At 38.8% G+C, this 15,214-nt stretch overlaps 1 protein-coding gene across 7 annotated transcripts in view; it reads right to left on the minus strand.

The window, feature by feature from the left end:
• Positions 1-521: 521 nt before the first annotated feature.
• The window catches only part of LRRC49 (leucine rich repeat containing 49), a 156,193-nt gene continuing 141,500 nt past the window's right edge, over positions 522-15,214 (minus strand). For all 7 annotated transcript variants that reach the window (XM_045059088.1, XM_023255098.2, XM_045059087.1 and 4 more), the window contains 2 exons: positions 7,354-8,692; positions 522-1,894 (listed from right to left, as the gene is read on the minus strand). In XM_045059088.1, coding sequence (XP_044915023.1) covers positions 8,489-8,692 — 204 coding nt within the window. In that variant the 3' untranslated portion in view covers positions 522-1,894; positions 7,354-8,488. The remainder of the gene's footprint in view (positions 1,895-7,353; positions 8,693-15,214) is intronic.

The raw sequence follows: 15,214 nt of genomic DNA on the forward strand, positions 1-15,214 counted from the left end.
GGTAACAGCACGAAGCCTGCTTGGGATTCTGTCTCTCTTTCTTTCTGCTCCTCGCCGCCCCCCAAGACAAACAAACAAACCTTTTAAAATCTCATTCAAATTTTAATGAAAAGAAAGCTAGTGTAGTTACATTAACATTGAACAAAATGGACTTTAAGGAAAAAATATTTCTAAAGATGAGAGTTACCTCATAATGTCAAAAACATCACCTCAAGTAAAATGTGTCAGTTTTTAATTTGTATGCATCTAATAACATGCCCTTAAGTATATATAGCAAAAATAATAGAACACAAAGATAAATGGACAAATCTACAATCTTAGTGGGAGACTTTGAGCCTTTCAATAATTGATAGACCAAGCTCAGGGGGAAAAAAAAAAAGAAGATAGATGATTTGAACAACATGCTTAACAATTTTGACCTAAGCTGATATATATAGATGGCATAGTCACCTTTCAGAAATAAGATGGAACTATCAGTCAAACTTTGGTTCAGATGTTGATACTGATGATATCACACATACTAACAAAACATGAAAAGGTTTATTACTCACATAATGGGGCCACATACTTGGAAACCAAACAACACACTTCTAAATAACCTCTGGGGTCAAAGAATAAATCACAAGGAATTTTAGAATATATTTCAAAGAATATGGTTCTTCTCTGTGCCCACCCCCTCCCCCAGAAAAAACAGAGTAGAGGGGAATACTTTCCCCCTTGTTTTATTAGGACAACTTAGCCCTGATATCAAAACCTGAAAAAAGATACAACAGAAAAAATAGTACAGACCAATATCCTTAATAAACCTAGACACAAATACCTTTAAACAAATACTAGCAAATAAAATCTATTAGTATGTTAAAGGATATAATTCTATTATTCCAGTAATGCAAGGTAGGTTTAACATTAGGAAATTGATCAATGTAATCAATAACATGAATAGAATGAAGGAAAAGAGCCATATGATAAGGAAAAGAGCCAGTTGATGCAGAACAATATTATACAGAAGTCAATATTTATTCATGATAAAAACTCTCAGAAAACTTGTAATAAAAGGGAATTTCCTCAGTATAACAAATGCAATCTATATAAACCCACAGCTAACCTTATAATGGTGAAATATTGAACACTTTTACTGTAAGATTAGGAACAATGATAAACACTCTTACCATTTCTGTTAAACATTGAACTGACAGTACTAGCCTGTGCAATAAAGCAAGAAAAAGAAAAAAGGGTATAAAGACTGGAAAGGCAGTTGTAACATCATATTTGTAGACTAAGTGCTTTTTCATGTGGAAAATCCTAAGGAATCCACAAAAGAAACTGTCAGAATTAATAAAGCATACATATGAGGTCAATATAATATATTCTCATTGTTCACTGTAGTTATGTTCTACAAAGTTGCTGGGAATAGCAAATTAGTTATTTTCTCCTAAGGAAAATAGAGGGTTAGATTCCTGCGAGCCTCTAAGCAAATTTTTGTCAATCAATCAATATGTAACCTTATTTTATTTAGGGTTCTTTTGCTTGTTTGAAGACATCTTGTAAAATGTATATTGTTGATTTATTAACATTGAACTCATGGCCAACAGCATTATAACTTATGCCTGAACAAAGCTTATCTGACACATGTATTTTCCCTGTAAGGTACATCACAACCTTTTTGTGCTTAGAAACATGAGAAAGCAGTTCAGCATGATCCGTGGGGCCATTTTAAATAACAAAGTTACCAACAAAAAAAATAATAATGCAACAAAGGTGACACTAACTATGCCATGAAAAGGACACTTGTTTACATTATGACAACCAAAAAGAGAATGTTACCTTCCTTGACATTAGCTGGAAACATGTGCTCATGTTGGATGGCTCAAATTTTTCATCACTCTACTCATGTCTGTGAATGAACATGAAAATACTGTGAGTATTGATTTGGGGGTTACAAATAAACTTTAGCAAGGAGGTAAATTTGCAAATACAGAATCTACGAATAATGAGGATCGACTGTAAATAAAAATAAATTGTATTACTATATGTTAGCAAAATAATTAGAAATGAAAATTTAAAATACCTTTAAAATATTTTTAAAAATGAAATGCTTATGAATAAATTGATTTCAGAATAAAATTTAAACTGAAACCTAAACAATTTTGCTGAAAAAAAATGATAAAGAAATATCTTGTATATGAATAAGATTCAATATTATGAAGATGTCCATCTCCCACAGTTCATTTATTGATTCAATACAATCCCAATAGTAATCCCAAGAGTCTCTTTCTTTAGAGAAATTGACAAGCTAATTCTAAAATTTATACGGAAATGCAACCACCAAGACTAGCTAAAACAATTTGTTTTTTTTTAAGATTTTTTTTTTAATGTTTACTTATTTTTGAGAGAGAGAGAGAGAGAGAGAGAGAGAGAGGGATGGGGCAGAGAGAAAAGGAGACACAGAATCGGAAGCAGGCTCCAGACTCTGAGCTGTCAGCACAGAGCCCAACATGGGGCTGGAAGCCATGAACTGTGAGATCATGACCTGAGCCAAAGTTGGATGCTTAAATGACTGAGCCACCCAGGTGCTCCTAAAACAATCTGCAAAAGGACAAAGTTTAAGGAGTTATATCACCTGATTTCAAGACTCATTACAGAGCCACAGTAATCATGACAGTGTGGTATTTATGTAAAAATAGAAAATAGAAATGAATAGTAAGTTTAGGAAGAGACTCATATATATTTAGGTCAGTTGATTTTCAAAAATAATTGTCAAGGCAATTCAATGGAAGAAAGGCACTCTTTGCACCAAAGAAAATGAAGTTTGACCACTGCTTCACAGCATTCCCAAAAATGAATTCAAGAAAGATCACATTTTTGAATAACTAAAACTATAAAGCTTCTAGAAAAAAAAGCATAGGAGAATATCTTTGCAAACTCGGGGCAAGCAAACCATTTTAGAAAGAACATTAAAAAGCACTTGCCATAAAAGAGTTGATGAACTGAACTTTATCATAGTTCATAAAAAACGTATGTCTAGAACATATAAATAATTCATAGAATTCAATAATAAAAAGACAATTCAAATTTTAAAGATGGGTACCGGACCTGAACATTTACCCCACAAAGAATATGTATAAATGACCAAAAAGCCCATACAAATGTGATCAACATCAGTAGACATCAGGAAAAATAAAATTAAATAGATAAATAAAGGTGGCTAAAAAGCCACACTAGACATCTAAAAATTAAAAAAAAAAAAACTAAAAAGCTTCACAATAACAAATGTTAGCAAATATGTGGACCAGTTGGAACTCTCTATGCATTGCTGGAGGGAGTATAAAATACAACTACTTTGTAAAAATGTATAGCAGTTCCTTATAAAGTTAACTTTAAAACTGTTCAGGTCCACTGAACAAAAAGTCTCGTGTAACAATGTCTTTATTCGTAACAGCCCTAAGTTAGAGACAACCCAATAGAATGCATAAACACATCATAGTATCTTCATACTATGCTATAAAAAATCATCAATTACGAACATGTGAAACTATATGGGTGATTCTCAAAAACACTATGTTGGGTAAAAACAGCCTGGCACAAAAAAGTGTACATACTCTATTGTTACATGTATAGAAGTTCTAGAACAAACAAAATTAATCAATGGTGAAAGAAATTAGAAAAATAGTTGTTCATGGGGAGAGGCAAGGACTGATTCGAAGAATTTTCCTGAAACAATTAAAATGTTTTATATCTTAATTGAGATGTTGAACATACTTTCAAAATTAATCAAATTATACACTTAAGTGCATTTCACTGTAAAGAAAATTCATCTTTTAACAAAGCCCTAGAACAGTCTCTTCTGGGCAGACACACCCTTTGCATAATATAATCAGATTGCAAATATGAAAATCTAATTGTCATTGTTGTATGTGGAAGCACTGGAAGTTGTATTCTCTGCTATGGGAATGCCAGCTGATACAAATCACTTCAGAGAGCAATTTGGCAATATTTAATATAGTTGACTGTGTGCATATGACCCAGAAATTCCACTAGTAACTGTGTACTTCCTAAACTCACACATATATTCAAAGTATATTCAAGGCATATATATTCAAGTATATTCAAAACAGCATTGTATGTAATAGTTATAAACTAGAAATCAGTCAATACTCACCAATAGGAAAATGGATATACAAACCCCATATGGGACATACAACTGAATAGCAAACAGCAGTAAAAAAAAAAAAAAAAAGGATAAAATAAAGTAGGATTACTCCCATCATTTATGTTTCTGAGTACCTTTACTCAGAAACAGAAAACTGAATGGGGGGAAAAAGAAGGCACAGAAAAATATACACTGCGTGATATCATTTGTATAAAATTTGAAAATAAGAAAATTCAATAAACTCCCTATGCATAAATGCACAAATACAAATGCTATGAAAACATGAATGAATAATGAGCATACAATTCAGAATAGTGGTTACCTCTGGGGAAGGAATGAAGTACACAGAGGCTCTATCTTTACTTGTGAAGCTTTATTTTTATTTTTATTAAAAAATTTTTTTTAATGTTTATTTATTTTTGAGAGACAGACACAGAGTGTGAGCGGGGAGGGGCAGTGAGAGACAGAGAAAGACACAGAATCTGAAGAGGCTCCAGGCTCTGAGCTGTCAGCACAGAGCCCGACGTGGGGCTGGAACTCACAAGCCGTGGGATCATGACCTGAGCCGAAGTTGGACGCTTAACCAACTGAGCCACCCAGGCACCCTGTGAAGCTTTATTTTTAAAATCTAAAGCAAATGTGGAAAAATATCAACATGTTACGATTGGTGGTGGATACAGGGTATTTATTTGAGATACTACTACTCTACATGCATGGCTATATGTTGAAATATTTCAAGATAAAGAAAGGGAAGAAGTCAACTTTCCAACTCAAGGTTCCAGAGACTGGGTAAGGGATAGATACATAGTTTCATTGTCTCCTGAAGAGAAAGTGCAAACTATCCCATTGCCCAAGAAATTTAGGAGTCATGTATTCTTTTGAGCTTTGAGTATACTTTAGCTCATTTATATACCCTTACTCTTTCCACAAAGGATTTAAAGTAGCTTGCAACAAAAGACACAGACATTGAGCCAGGAAAACATAAACATAACTAGAAAATCAGGATCAAAGATAACAAACATTTCACCCATACTGGCTAACCACGGTTGCTGTGATCAAATTTCAAACTTGGCTCTGAACTTCTTGGCAACAGCACCCAGCATCTATAGCTGACCCAGAAAAGCAGGTTACAAAAACTAACCTTTGTTCCTCGAGATTTAAACTTAATATTTTCCTAAGCCATCTTTCTGTATTGTTTTGCATTTTGCCTCGCTGACTAGTCAGGTTCTCCTTTCATTTTTGTTCTTTTGTCCTCCCTGGCTCCCATCGTCCTTCCCTCCCTTCTTTTCTTCCTTTCCTTCCTTTCTTTTCATTCTTTCATTTATTTGGTTCAGATGCCAGATCCTTACAACGACCAGTGGTTATGAAAGCGGGTCCTATCTATTATTGGTTGGCTGAAATACCCTTAGGTGAGGTTTTCAACCTCTCTGTGCCTCAGTTTTCAGATGTTCATGGGATAATTATCACATGTATATATATGACTGTTGGGAGATTAAATGAGAAAATGCATGTAAAGAGCTTAGAATAACACAAGATCTTAATCGATCTGAGTTGTTGTTATGATTATTGTTAGTCAGTGGAGTACCTGAATCCCGGTGGGTGGATTCCCTGCCCTGGCCAGGAATAGATGAGGATCAGGGTAAGGCTTTGTGGTCTCACTTGCCAGGCCTTCAGTGGAGGGAAGCTCAGGAAGGGGGAGGCTGATACCAGCACCATCCTCAGACTAGCACGGTTAACTAGCCTCAGATCCAACGGTACCCCTACCAACCATCCCCACATCTAGCAGCACATTTAACCATTTAAGTGCTGAGCCAGAACATGGGGGACAGTATCTCTCCAAATGGGGGGATACTAGCCATTTTTTGCTTCTGAGGCAACCACAAAGTTGTTTCCGCTTGAGAATGCTTTTGGAAAAAAGGAACCCTTTGGCACACACTAGCCTAGATAGCCTGAGACTGTGGGGTGTGCATTTCCTCCTTTCCTACAGACCCTGGAAAGCCCCACGTAGAGAGGACAACTCGTTCCAGGGATCACCACTAACAACGTAAGACCCTCTCTGGATTCCAGACCCAGTAGACTCGGGTCCTCTTGTCCTTTCATCTGGGGATTATCTACACCTAGGAACTCCAGTAAGCAAAATGGATTGGGGGGGGTGGTGTTGAGCTGGAGGGGATAAGAATTACAGGGGAGGACACAGCCATTGGGAGTTTGGGACCAGGCAAAATAAGGTTTCAAGAAATAGAAATCAATCAGTGTGGATAGTGGGGGCAGACAAGAGAGAGCTCAGGTACAACGGGATGAGAGACCAAGCGACTAAAGCTGGGCCATAAAAAGATTTGGTTTCAGGAACAAGACAGAAAGCCTATGACTAGGCCTGAAGCAGAAGGTCTGGGTAGAGCCCCTGTGCTGCAGGCTTGCTGCCAAGCCACTGAGTGCTGACCCAAGGTTCTTAAATTCCCACAATAACTGGGGAGGGCCAAGAATGCATGTGAATATGAGGGTCAGATGCCTTTAGCATCAGGGATGGGAGGGCCAGGGGAGAAGAGGCAGCATTCAGGAAGCCAGACAGATGACTTATTAAACAGCCAGGCCATCCACCTGCAAAACCTCGAGTGAGCAAGCTCCCCACATGCCCAAGGCGTCACAAGCTCTGGCCTTCCCTACCTACTAAAAGCCCGTGAACAAGACATCTTTGTTTCTCTTCTCAACATCACCCACTAGGTGGGATCTCATTTCCATATCAAACAAGATAGACCCCCCCCCCCCGAGAGAAATCACCCTTTACCAGCCAGATGAGAGATGGTTCAGATTTTAATTTTGAGAGACTGCAGGAGCATCAAGAAACCCTAATAGTTGTTCCCGTCCAGGAGCACCCATTCTGTGGTTCAGTCTGTTTCTAGAAGAATAGCTTCATTTACTGGTGTTCACTGTGTGCCAGGTATTATGATACATGCCTTGAATGCTTCATCTCATTTGCTCCTCACGACACTGTTATAAGCTGGGTAGTATTATGAGGCAGGTGTGGTTCAGATAGATCATAGGCAAGTGAACTGGTAGCTTGAGCACCAAGATACAAACCCAGGACAGCATGACTCACAAGGTCACGTTCTGAAACATTATGCAAACCATCTAACCTTGACCACTGCCTCTTGGGCGAGCTCTTAAGGAGGTGGGTGTTTCTCAGAACTGCACAAACAACTTACCTAGCTTCCTTCCAAGCATTTCTGTATGTACTCTGGAATACATCTGTATCTCTGTCATCCTGTAACTTCCGCTGTTTTCCCACATTCTGGTGGTCCTGCCAGGCGAAATCTGAGCGAACTGGAGAATTCCAATTTATTGACCTGTAAGGTTGTTTTGCTGAAGTTGTATGATCTCCAGCTATGGTAATGGGCTCACAACAGCCTCCTCACCAGCATGAACTCGGGCAAACCCCTGCTTACGTCTTAGTTACCTGTTGGGACTTCAAATGGAATCAGAAAAATTAGAACCTTTCACCCATGAATTTCTAATACTTCTGAGGTACAGGTACCCAGGCCTACCAGAAAAAAAGAGCCCCCAGAGTGGCTAGCAACAGAAAGAAACACCTTTCAGAGAAGCAGACTTACTGATTTGTCACTGCATTTTACATTGGCTTGGGATTCATTCAGACAGAGCATTTTCTTCCTGCCCCCGTTGTACTCATTTTCATATTTTCTGCCCACAGTGAGCCCATGAGTCCCGGTGGTGCCCTGAGGACGCATCCCTGGAATGGCGCCTCCTCCTACATAAGTGAAGAGAAGGGCTCCTACTCAGCTCAAAAGGAACATAAAATAAATATGACAATTCTGACTGGAGGAAGGACGCAAACAGACGATTTTTTTTTTTTACTAATTTATTAGTAAGTTTATTCTTCACTCATAAAAAAGAACATATTTTTGGCTTTGAAATCATGACATAAAATAAAAAGGCAAATAACTGGAAACTATCAGCTGCGGGTAGGTAGAAGCAACCGATGCCGAAGCAGGAGCGAGCACGCTGCGTGCTCTGGGCTAGAGCAGGGGCACCGGTCGAAGCAAGAACCGCAGACGCAGTGCCAACTCAAGGCCCAGCTATCTCTAGAGACTGCCTAGTTCCCAAAGGTGGCTTGGTCAGCTTACACATGAAGCTAATCCTCTTTCGCTCTCTCTCTCTCCTTCCTTCCTTCCTAACCTTCAGCTACGAGAACAGTAGGCAATAATGCTTTGATGCTAGTCTTTGTAGTTTGCAGCACAGTGTCGTTTTAACATGTTTAACCTACTTATTTTCAACCTTCAAAAACACAGAGCTGCTAAAATCAACTGGAACTACAAGCCATTTCTATTTTTGGTCAGTTATCTGCTGTAGGCAAAGCTTCATATAGGAGTTTTTATTGCGGATTTCTATGACTGCGTCCCTAACAAGCTCGATGAACATCTGCGGCCAGAGCTTCTGCAGAGCCTCGTTCTTCATGTTGATGTCCGTGGCTTCCTTCACAAGGTCCTCCATATACATCTTGCAGAATTTCTTTTTTTCCTTTATTTCCTGTTAAAAAAAAAATGGTGCATGGAGTCATAACCCAGGAGCCAAGGAACAAGAGGCTGAACCAGACTAACTTGAAATGATCTGTTCTGAGCCCCATCCTTTGGAGCAGGAGTGCTTTCCTAGACACTCTTGACACAAAGCCCTGCTTGAGTAAAGCCAGCAGTAGGGAGTTCTCTACTTCCCAGTCTACTCCTACCTCTGGTGGACAGCTCTGTTGGAAGTGGGTTTTGATCGGAATCACTCAGATGGTAAAGATTACTCTGTTGGTAGACTTTCTCCTTTCTCAGTTAAGACAGGTTAGTTCACGTAAGACAGATGAATGCAGAGGTTCATGGCTTGTGGTGCTAAATGCATCATGGCACTGATACCGACAATCTTAATTGGTATGAGGTTAGTTAATATCCATATACATACTTGAAATACCCATATGCTGAATTTAGTCTGTATTTTAAGAAATTGTGTAGTGGTACTACACTGATTTATTAGCCTAGACCACTTGGACAAAGTTGGGAGAACATGTACAAGCAGGAAGAGGAGATATATACAAGCCAGGGACCCAGAACTTGGCCTTGAGAGAAACAGTGCTCCCACTCAACTTCTGGGTCTGGAAGCCTGCAAATGAAAAACCTGGGTCCAAAACACCATAGAGAAGCTTTGGGCCCGAGGCTACTCAGGCACTGGGCCCCAATTTCACGACAGAGGCTGAAACAAACCCATTTTCTTCAATATAAGTATTCAACATTTATTTTGGCTATTAATACTTGTGAGGAGTATCGAGGCATTATGATGGAAAGTGCCACAATACATATGGAAAAATTAATGGAACAGATCAGACAGTCAGAATTATAGGAAAGCAATTCACATCAGTGAAAGAGAAAAGAAATAATAAATGTCAACGAGACAATGGGCTTAGCTTCTTGGAAAAGAATCTACTCACACCTCCAACTCATAAAAATACCAAAATAATTTCAAGATGAATTAAAGAGTTAAATTTAAAGTATCAACAGGGGTGCCTGAGTAGCTCAGTCGGTTAAGCACCTGTCTTCAGCTCAGGTCATGATTTCACGGTTTGTGAGTTCGAGCCCCCTGTCAGGCTCTATGCTGACAGCTCAGAGTCTGGAGCCTGCTTCCGATTCTGTGTCCCCCTCTCTTTCTCTCTCTGTCCCCTCCCCTGCTTGTTCTTTCCCTCTCTCTCAAAAATAAATAAACATTAAAAAATGTATATTAACAGATATTGTCATTAAAATTATACTTTTAAGGACTTGTAATAACAAGGAAAATACATTACAATGTTAAATGGAAAAAACAAAATTAAATTTTGAGGTTTAAAAGAGGTTGCATTATACATGTGTATGTATTTGTCAAAACTTGGCAAGCGTACATCTTTGTGTGTAAGTTTCACCTCAGAAGAAGAAACTATGTAAAATACTGAACTCTAAATGATATGTATGCTGAAATATTTAGGAAGAAGCATGCTAATGTCTGCACTTACTCTGAAATGAATGAAACACTATAAGGTGTATTGGTGGTAAAGACAGGATGGGGAAATGTACAGGTGTGAGACAAGCACGTGCACTGTAGTACAATGTTAACGACAGAATCTAGGTTGGGGGTAGGGGTGTTCACTGTAAAATGCTTTCAACGTCGCTGTATGTTCGAAATTTTCAAGAAAATGTCAGAAAAAGTATACGGAAAATTTTTGGAAGAGAATATACTCCAGTATCATTAAGATTGCCTTTGGGTTGTGAGATGACAAGTGCTTTTTCCTCCCTTGTTCTATTTCTCTTCCTTTTCCAAATGTTTACAATTTTTAAAACAACCAAAGATGTTTTAGATTCTTGATTAATTCACATAAATTAATGATGAATCACAATTGTCGCCAACTTTCCCTGACAAAGACATATTTTAGAAATTTTCTTATGACATGTATGAGTTCTCTAAATAATCACTCACCATGCAGGGGTCAGCATACTGACCTGATTTAGTTCATATGCTAAAAACAACTGGTCACGAGTTGACCTCTCGTAAAAATATGTACAGATTGTGATGGGCGATAAATAACAAATGGTTCCAGCTGGCTACTTCTCCGAGGAACCTAACTTTCTCTAACTCTGAAATATGGTCTGGGACTTAGTCACCTGCACTAAGTTAGCTTGTTGATGAGAACAGCATTGAGCTGTTCCCTTTTAACACTCAGTAAATCTGGGCTACGTAGGGACTACCAAGGAGAAAGACAAGTGTGAATCACTGGAGATCGATCACTAGCCGAAACGAGCAATATTTTACAATGTGCAATACATTTACACGACGAGAAGGCCCACAGCGTATTTAGTGAATGCCCCTTTTACACATTGCTAAGTTTCTTAAAACACAATTTTGAGTCTTTTAAGGAAGAAAAGTTCTAGCAGTAAGACTGGAAAGTTACCATGGTAACGTAGGGATAACAAAAATTTAAAGAATTTTTATATGACATACTTTGTTAAATAATTTATACAAAATACAAATTAAACTTTTCATAATTGGCATAGTGCAGTTTTTGGTTTTAAAATTTCTTGCTATAGCTCCTTTCCATTACTTCTTTATAGACATATTGCTACAGAATTGTATCTGCCATAATAACCCTTAATTTAGTAACTGTTTGAAGGCAGTTTTACTTCATCATTTCTTCTCTGCTCCAAGCCAATTACTCGCATCTCCATAAAGTGTGCTCTATACTCATCAGGGGTCTGCCAGGGCGGCTCACTCTGCCTGTCCAGAATGATCCTGTTAAAAGCACATTAGAGATACCTCTCTTGCCCTGACCCGTCAAGGAGTTATTGCTCTTTGAATAATGCTTTTTCCATTCTCAAATGCTTTCATATACTTATTTTTTTCTTTCCCACAATATCCCTGTGGGGTTCATAAACAAGTATTATACAAGTTCAATCCTGATGAGATGAACCCTAAACAATGTTGTTTATTTCACTGGACTACGATTTTGTTGTCAGGAAGATGGTTTGGAAACAAAGTAGGTCAGAGTGGGATTTGCTGTAGAGCCATTTTAGCTCTAACGGTACTTGTACTAGGATATAAGCTATATCTCCATTCCATAAATGGGAAACTGAGGTCAACAGAAGTTGAGGGGCTTGCTCAGGATTAGGTATCATCTACTAACACTTACTTAGAGAAAACTCTAATCTAGTCCTTGAAGGACCTGCAGGCTGGTTGGAGAGACGGGCCCACGATAGGAAAAGCTAACTGAGAAATAGTAAACCGTAAGTGAGTGCTGAATGAGATTGTTGAGACAACAAATATAGTCGGTGTTCAGAGAAGAGAGAGCCCTTTATGCTGGGGTGGTCAGAAAGATTTCAGAAAGCAGCATGATTTACTGTGAAAGAGTCCAAGGTCAGGAGTCAGGAGGTCTGAGTTCTAGAGGCAGCTCCGGCAGTAACTCACCGTGCAGTCCCGAGTAGTTCCTCTGAGTCTCCAGTTTTCCTCATCTGTCTAAGAACCGGACTGGAATCATTCATTCCTTTCAGCTGTCTGATTCTATGTTGGTCTTAAATCTTTCTTAGAACAAGTTAGGAGAAAGGATGGACAGCTACCAGGCAACAGAATTATACGCGTCATCTGTATAATTATACGTGTCATACGTATAATGGAAGGGTTTGCTTACCCTGACTTGTGAGGCACTCACTACAATTCATTCCCTCAACAACTCAGGACCCACGGAAGAGAGAGACTGAGCACTCTGTACTGCAGTGGTTTCAATATTTTTCAAAAGGTAAGAAGGAGGGTATATAAGGTTTTATAAGTGAAAGCATGCTAGGTTGTGAGTCAAGAGAGTGATTAAGGGACTAGGGCAAGGTCTTTCAGGTAGTAAGTGGTAGAATCAGGGGCTCAAATCCAGGTCTCCAAGTGGCCAAGTGTTCTGTACAAAATATTATATGGCTTCAGATTTCTTCTCCCTTTGACATTTCTCAAAACAGGAGTCAACATTCCCTGTTTTTAATTCTTGGTTGTTTATTTACTCCTTAAACCACTTTGAGACTCTGATTATATGACTCCACTGAAACCACTCCTGTTAGAAACCTACAACAATGACCTTGATTGCCAAGTTTATGACATTTTTTTCTTCTTGTTTGTGTCCTGCAGGTGTTAGAAAATCATAGCCCACCCGATCAAGGTCATACAGATTTTCACCTATTTTTTCAATAATAACTTTAAAGTTTTGCTTTTCATACTTGGGTTTTTATTTGATCTAGAGTTAATTTTTGTTGCATGGTATAAAGCAGGGATTCAATATGTAGTTCTGATTTGAGGCTCAATTTCCTAACTAGCATTTATTAAACTGTCTGTACTAATCTATAATACTTCCTATCTATATCCCCATATACATGGGGTATATGTATTCCATATACACAGGATAGTTCTGGATCTCGATTGTATTCTCAGGTCTATTTGTCTATTCTGACACTGCCATAATTACTACAGCTTTACAACAGTACTTGGTATCTGTTAAGGTAAGTTCTCCCCACTTTTACTCTTATATGTTTTCAGTTCTTCCTTCCTTTGAAGTTACCACTAATTTCTTTCTCTTGCCTCTTTGCACTGTCTGTACTGATAAATAATAATGGTGATATTGGCCATCCTTGTCTTGAAGCTGACTTCAACGGTACATTAGGGTTCTATTGCAAATTACATCAAATTTGGTGGCTTAAAATAGCACATATCTATCATCTCACAGTTTCTGTGCACGAGGAGTCCATGCACAGCTTAGCCGGCTGCTCTGCTCAGGACTTCACAAGGCTGTAGTCAAGCTGTTGGCCAGGCGGTGTTCCTTTCTAAAGCTTGGGTCCTCTTCTAAATCTTGGTGATTGTTGGCAGAATTCAGCGCCTTGCAGTTGTAGAACTGAAGCCCCACTTTCTTGCTGGCTGCCAGCAGGGGGCTGCTCTCAGCTCCTAGAAGCTTCTTGCAATTTTTGGCCATGTTACCCTCTCGCATGGTGGCTTACTTCTTCAAGGCCAGCAGTAGAATCTCTTATGGAAAGACTGAATCCTCTTTTAAAGGACCTGCCTGATTAGGTCAGGCTTACCCAGGATAATCTCCCTTTCCAACTGATCAGAGACCTTAATTATATCTGCAAAATCCCTTTACCCTTGCCACATTCCATTGGTTAGAAGCAAATCACATGTTTACCTGCACTAAAGAGAGGGGATGATATCAGAGTGTGGATACCAGGGGGATGGGAATCACGGAGACCATCTTACTCAGAATTTTGCCTGCCATTAATGCTAATGTTTCTAGAGTTTCCCCATCAAGCAGGATGTTTGCTATCCATTTCCATTTATCCTATTTGCTGATTTAAAAAAATTAAGAATAGATGTTCAATTGTGTGAAATGCCTTTTTAATGTCTACAGAAGTAATCTTAACTTTTTACCTTAGATCTATCAATCTATTAATATTTAATCTTCCTTGCATCCCTAGAATAAACCACGCTTGGCTGTATGTTCTGTTACTCATTTAATGTTCTGCTATAGTCCCCTTGATACTCCTCCTTTTTCTAAAAAAAATTTTAATGTTTTTATTTTGAGAGAGAGAAAGAGCCAGAGAGACAGAGAGAGAGCGCTAGCGGGGGAGGGGAAGAGAGAGAGGGAGACACAGATCCGAAGCAGGCTCCAGGCTCTGAGCTATCAGCACAGAGCCCAATGAGGGGCTTGAACTCACGAGCCGTGAGATCATGACCTGAGCCAAAGTTGGATGCTTAACTGATTGAGCCACCCAGGCGCACTCCCCTTCCTTTTTTAAAGGATTTTTGTATCATCAATGTTTTTAGATTTCTGGTATGGCTTTTCTTTTTCTGCGCAATCCTGGCAGGTTCTAGATGGAATGTTATGCTGTCTGCAGCATAAATGTTCCTTCTTTTTCAATACTCTTGAACAATTTAAAAATCACTGGAATTGTCTATTCTTTATAGAGTTGGTTGATCTCTCTATGACATTGTTCTTGTTTTGCATGCAGCTCTTTAACATTTTTCTAAATGTCTTTTGTTGAAATTAGTGTTAATTTTTGACTCATGGAACCAAGTGCCTTCAAGAAAAGGACTCACAATCCTGCCAGTTTGGCTTTCATTCTCCTCTTTTGGCCACATCAGGAAGCCCCTTTTGTGCAAAGATTAAATTCAGTCCTTTCACACAGTCCTCTCACTACCCTTTGTAGTCTCTTCTTTTAACACCATCTACCTCAATCACTGTGCTTCTGAAGAGTGAACTGCTCGTAGCTCCTGGCTCTCTCCTTGTCTTTTTACGCTTTCCATGCCTTTTATTCATAGTGTGCTATTTCTCAGAATTGCCCTTTCCCCTCTGCATATAGCTACATTTTATCATTTAAGACTGAGATCAGGAAGCTTCTTCTCTAGAAAGCCTCCCTTGACCTGGATAAGATAACCCTCCTCCATTCTCTTGATATACTGATTTATAATCATCCCTGTGGATGTCTATTTCCTCCATTAGAATGTGACATCCTGGGGCGCCTGGGTGGC

Source organism: Felis catus, chromosome B3 (assembly GCF_018350175.1).
Source record: "Felis catus isolate Fca126 chromosome B3, F.catus_Fca126_mat1.0, whole genome shotgun sequence".
NCBI classification, from domain to species: domain Eukaryota; kingdom Metazoa; phylum Chordata; class Mammalia; order Carnivora; family Felidae; genus Felis; species Felis catus.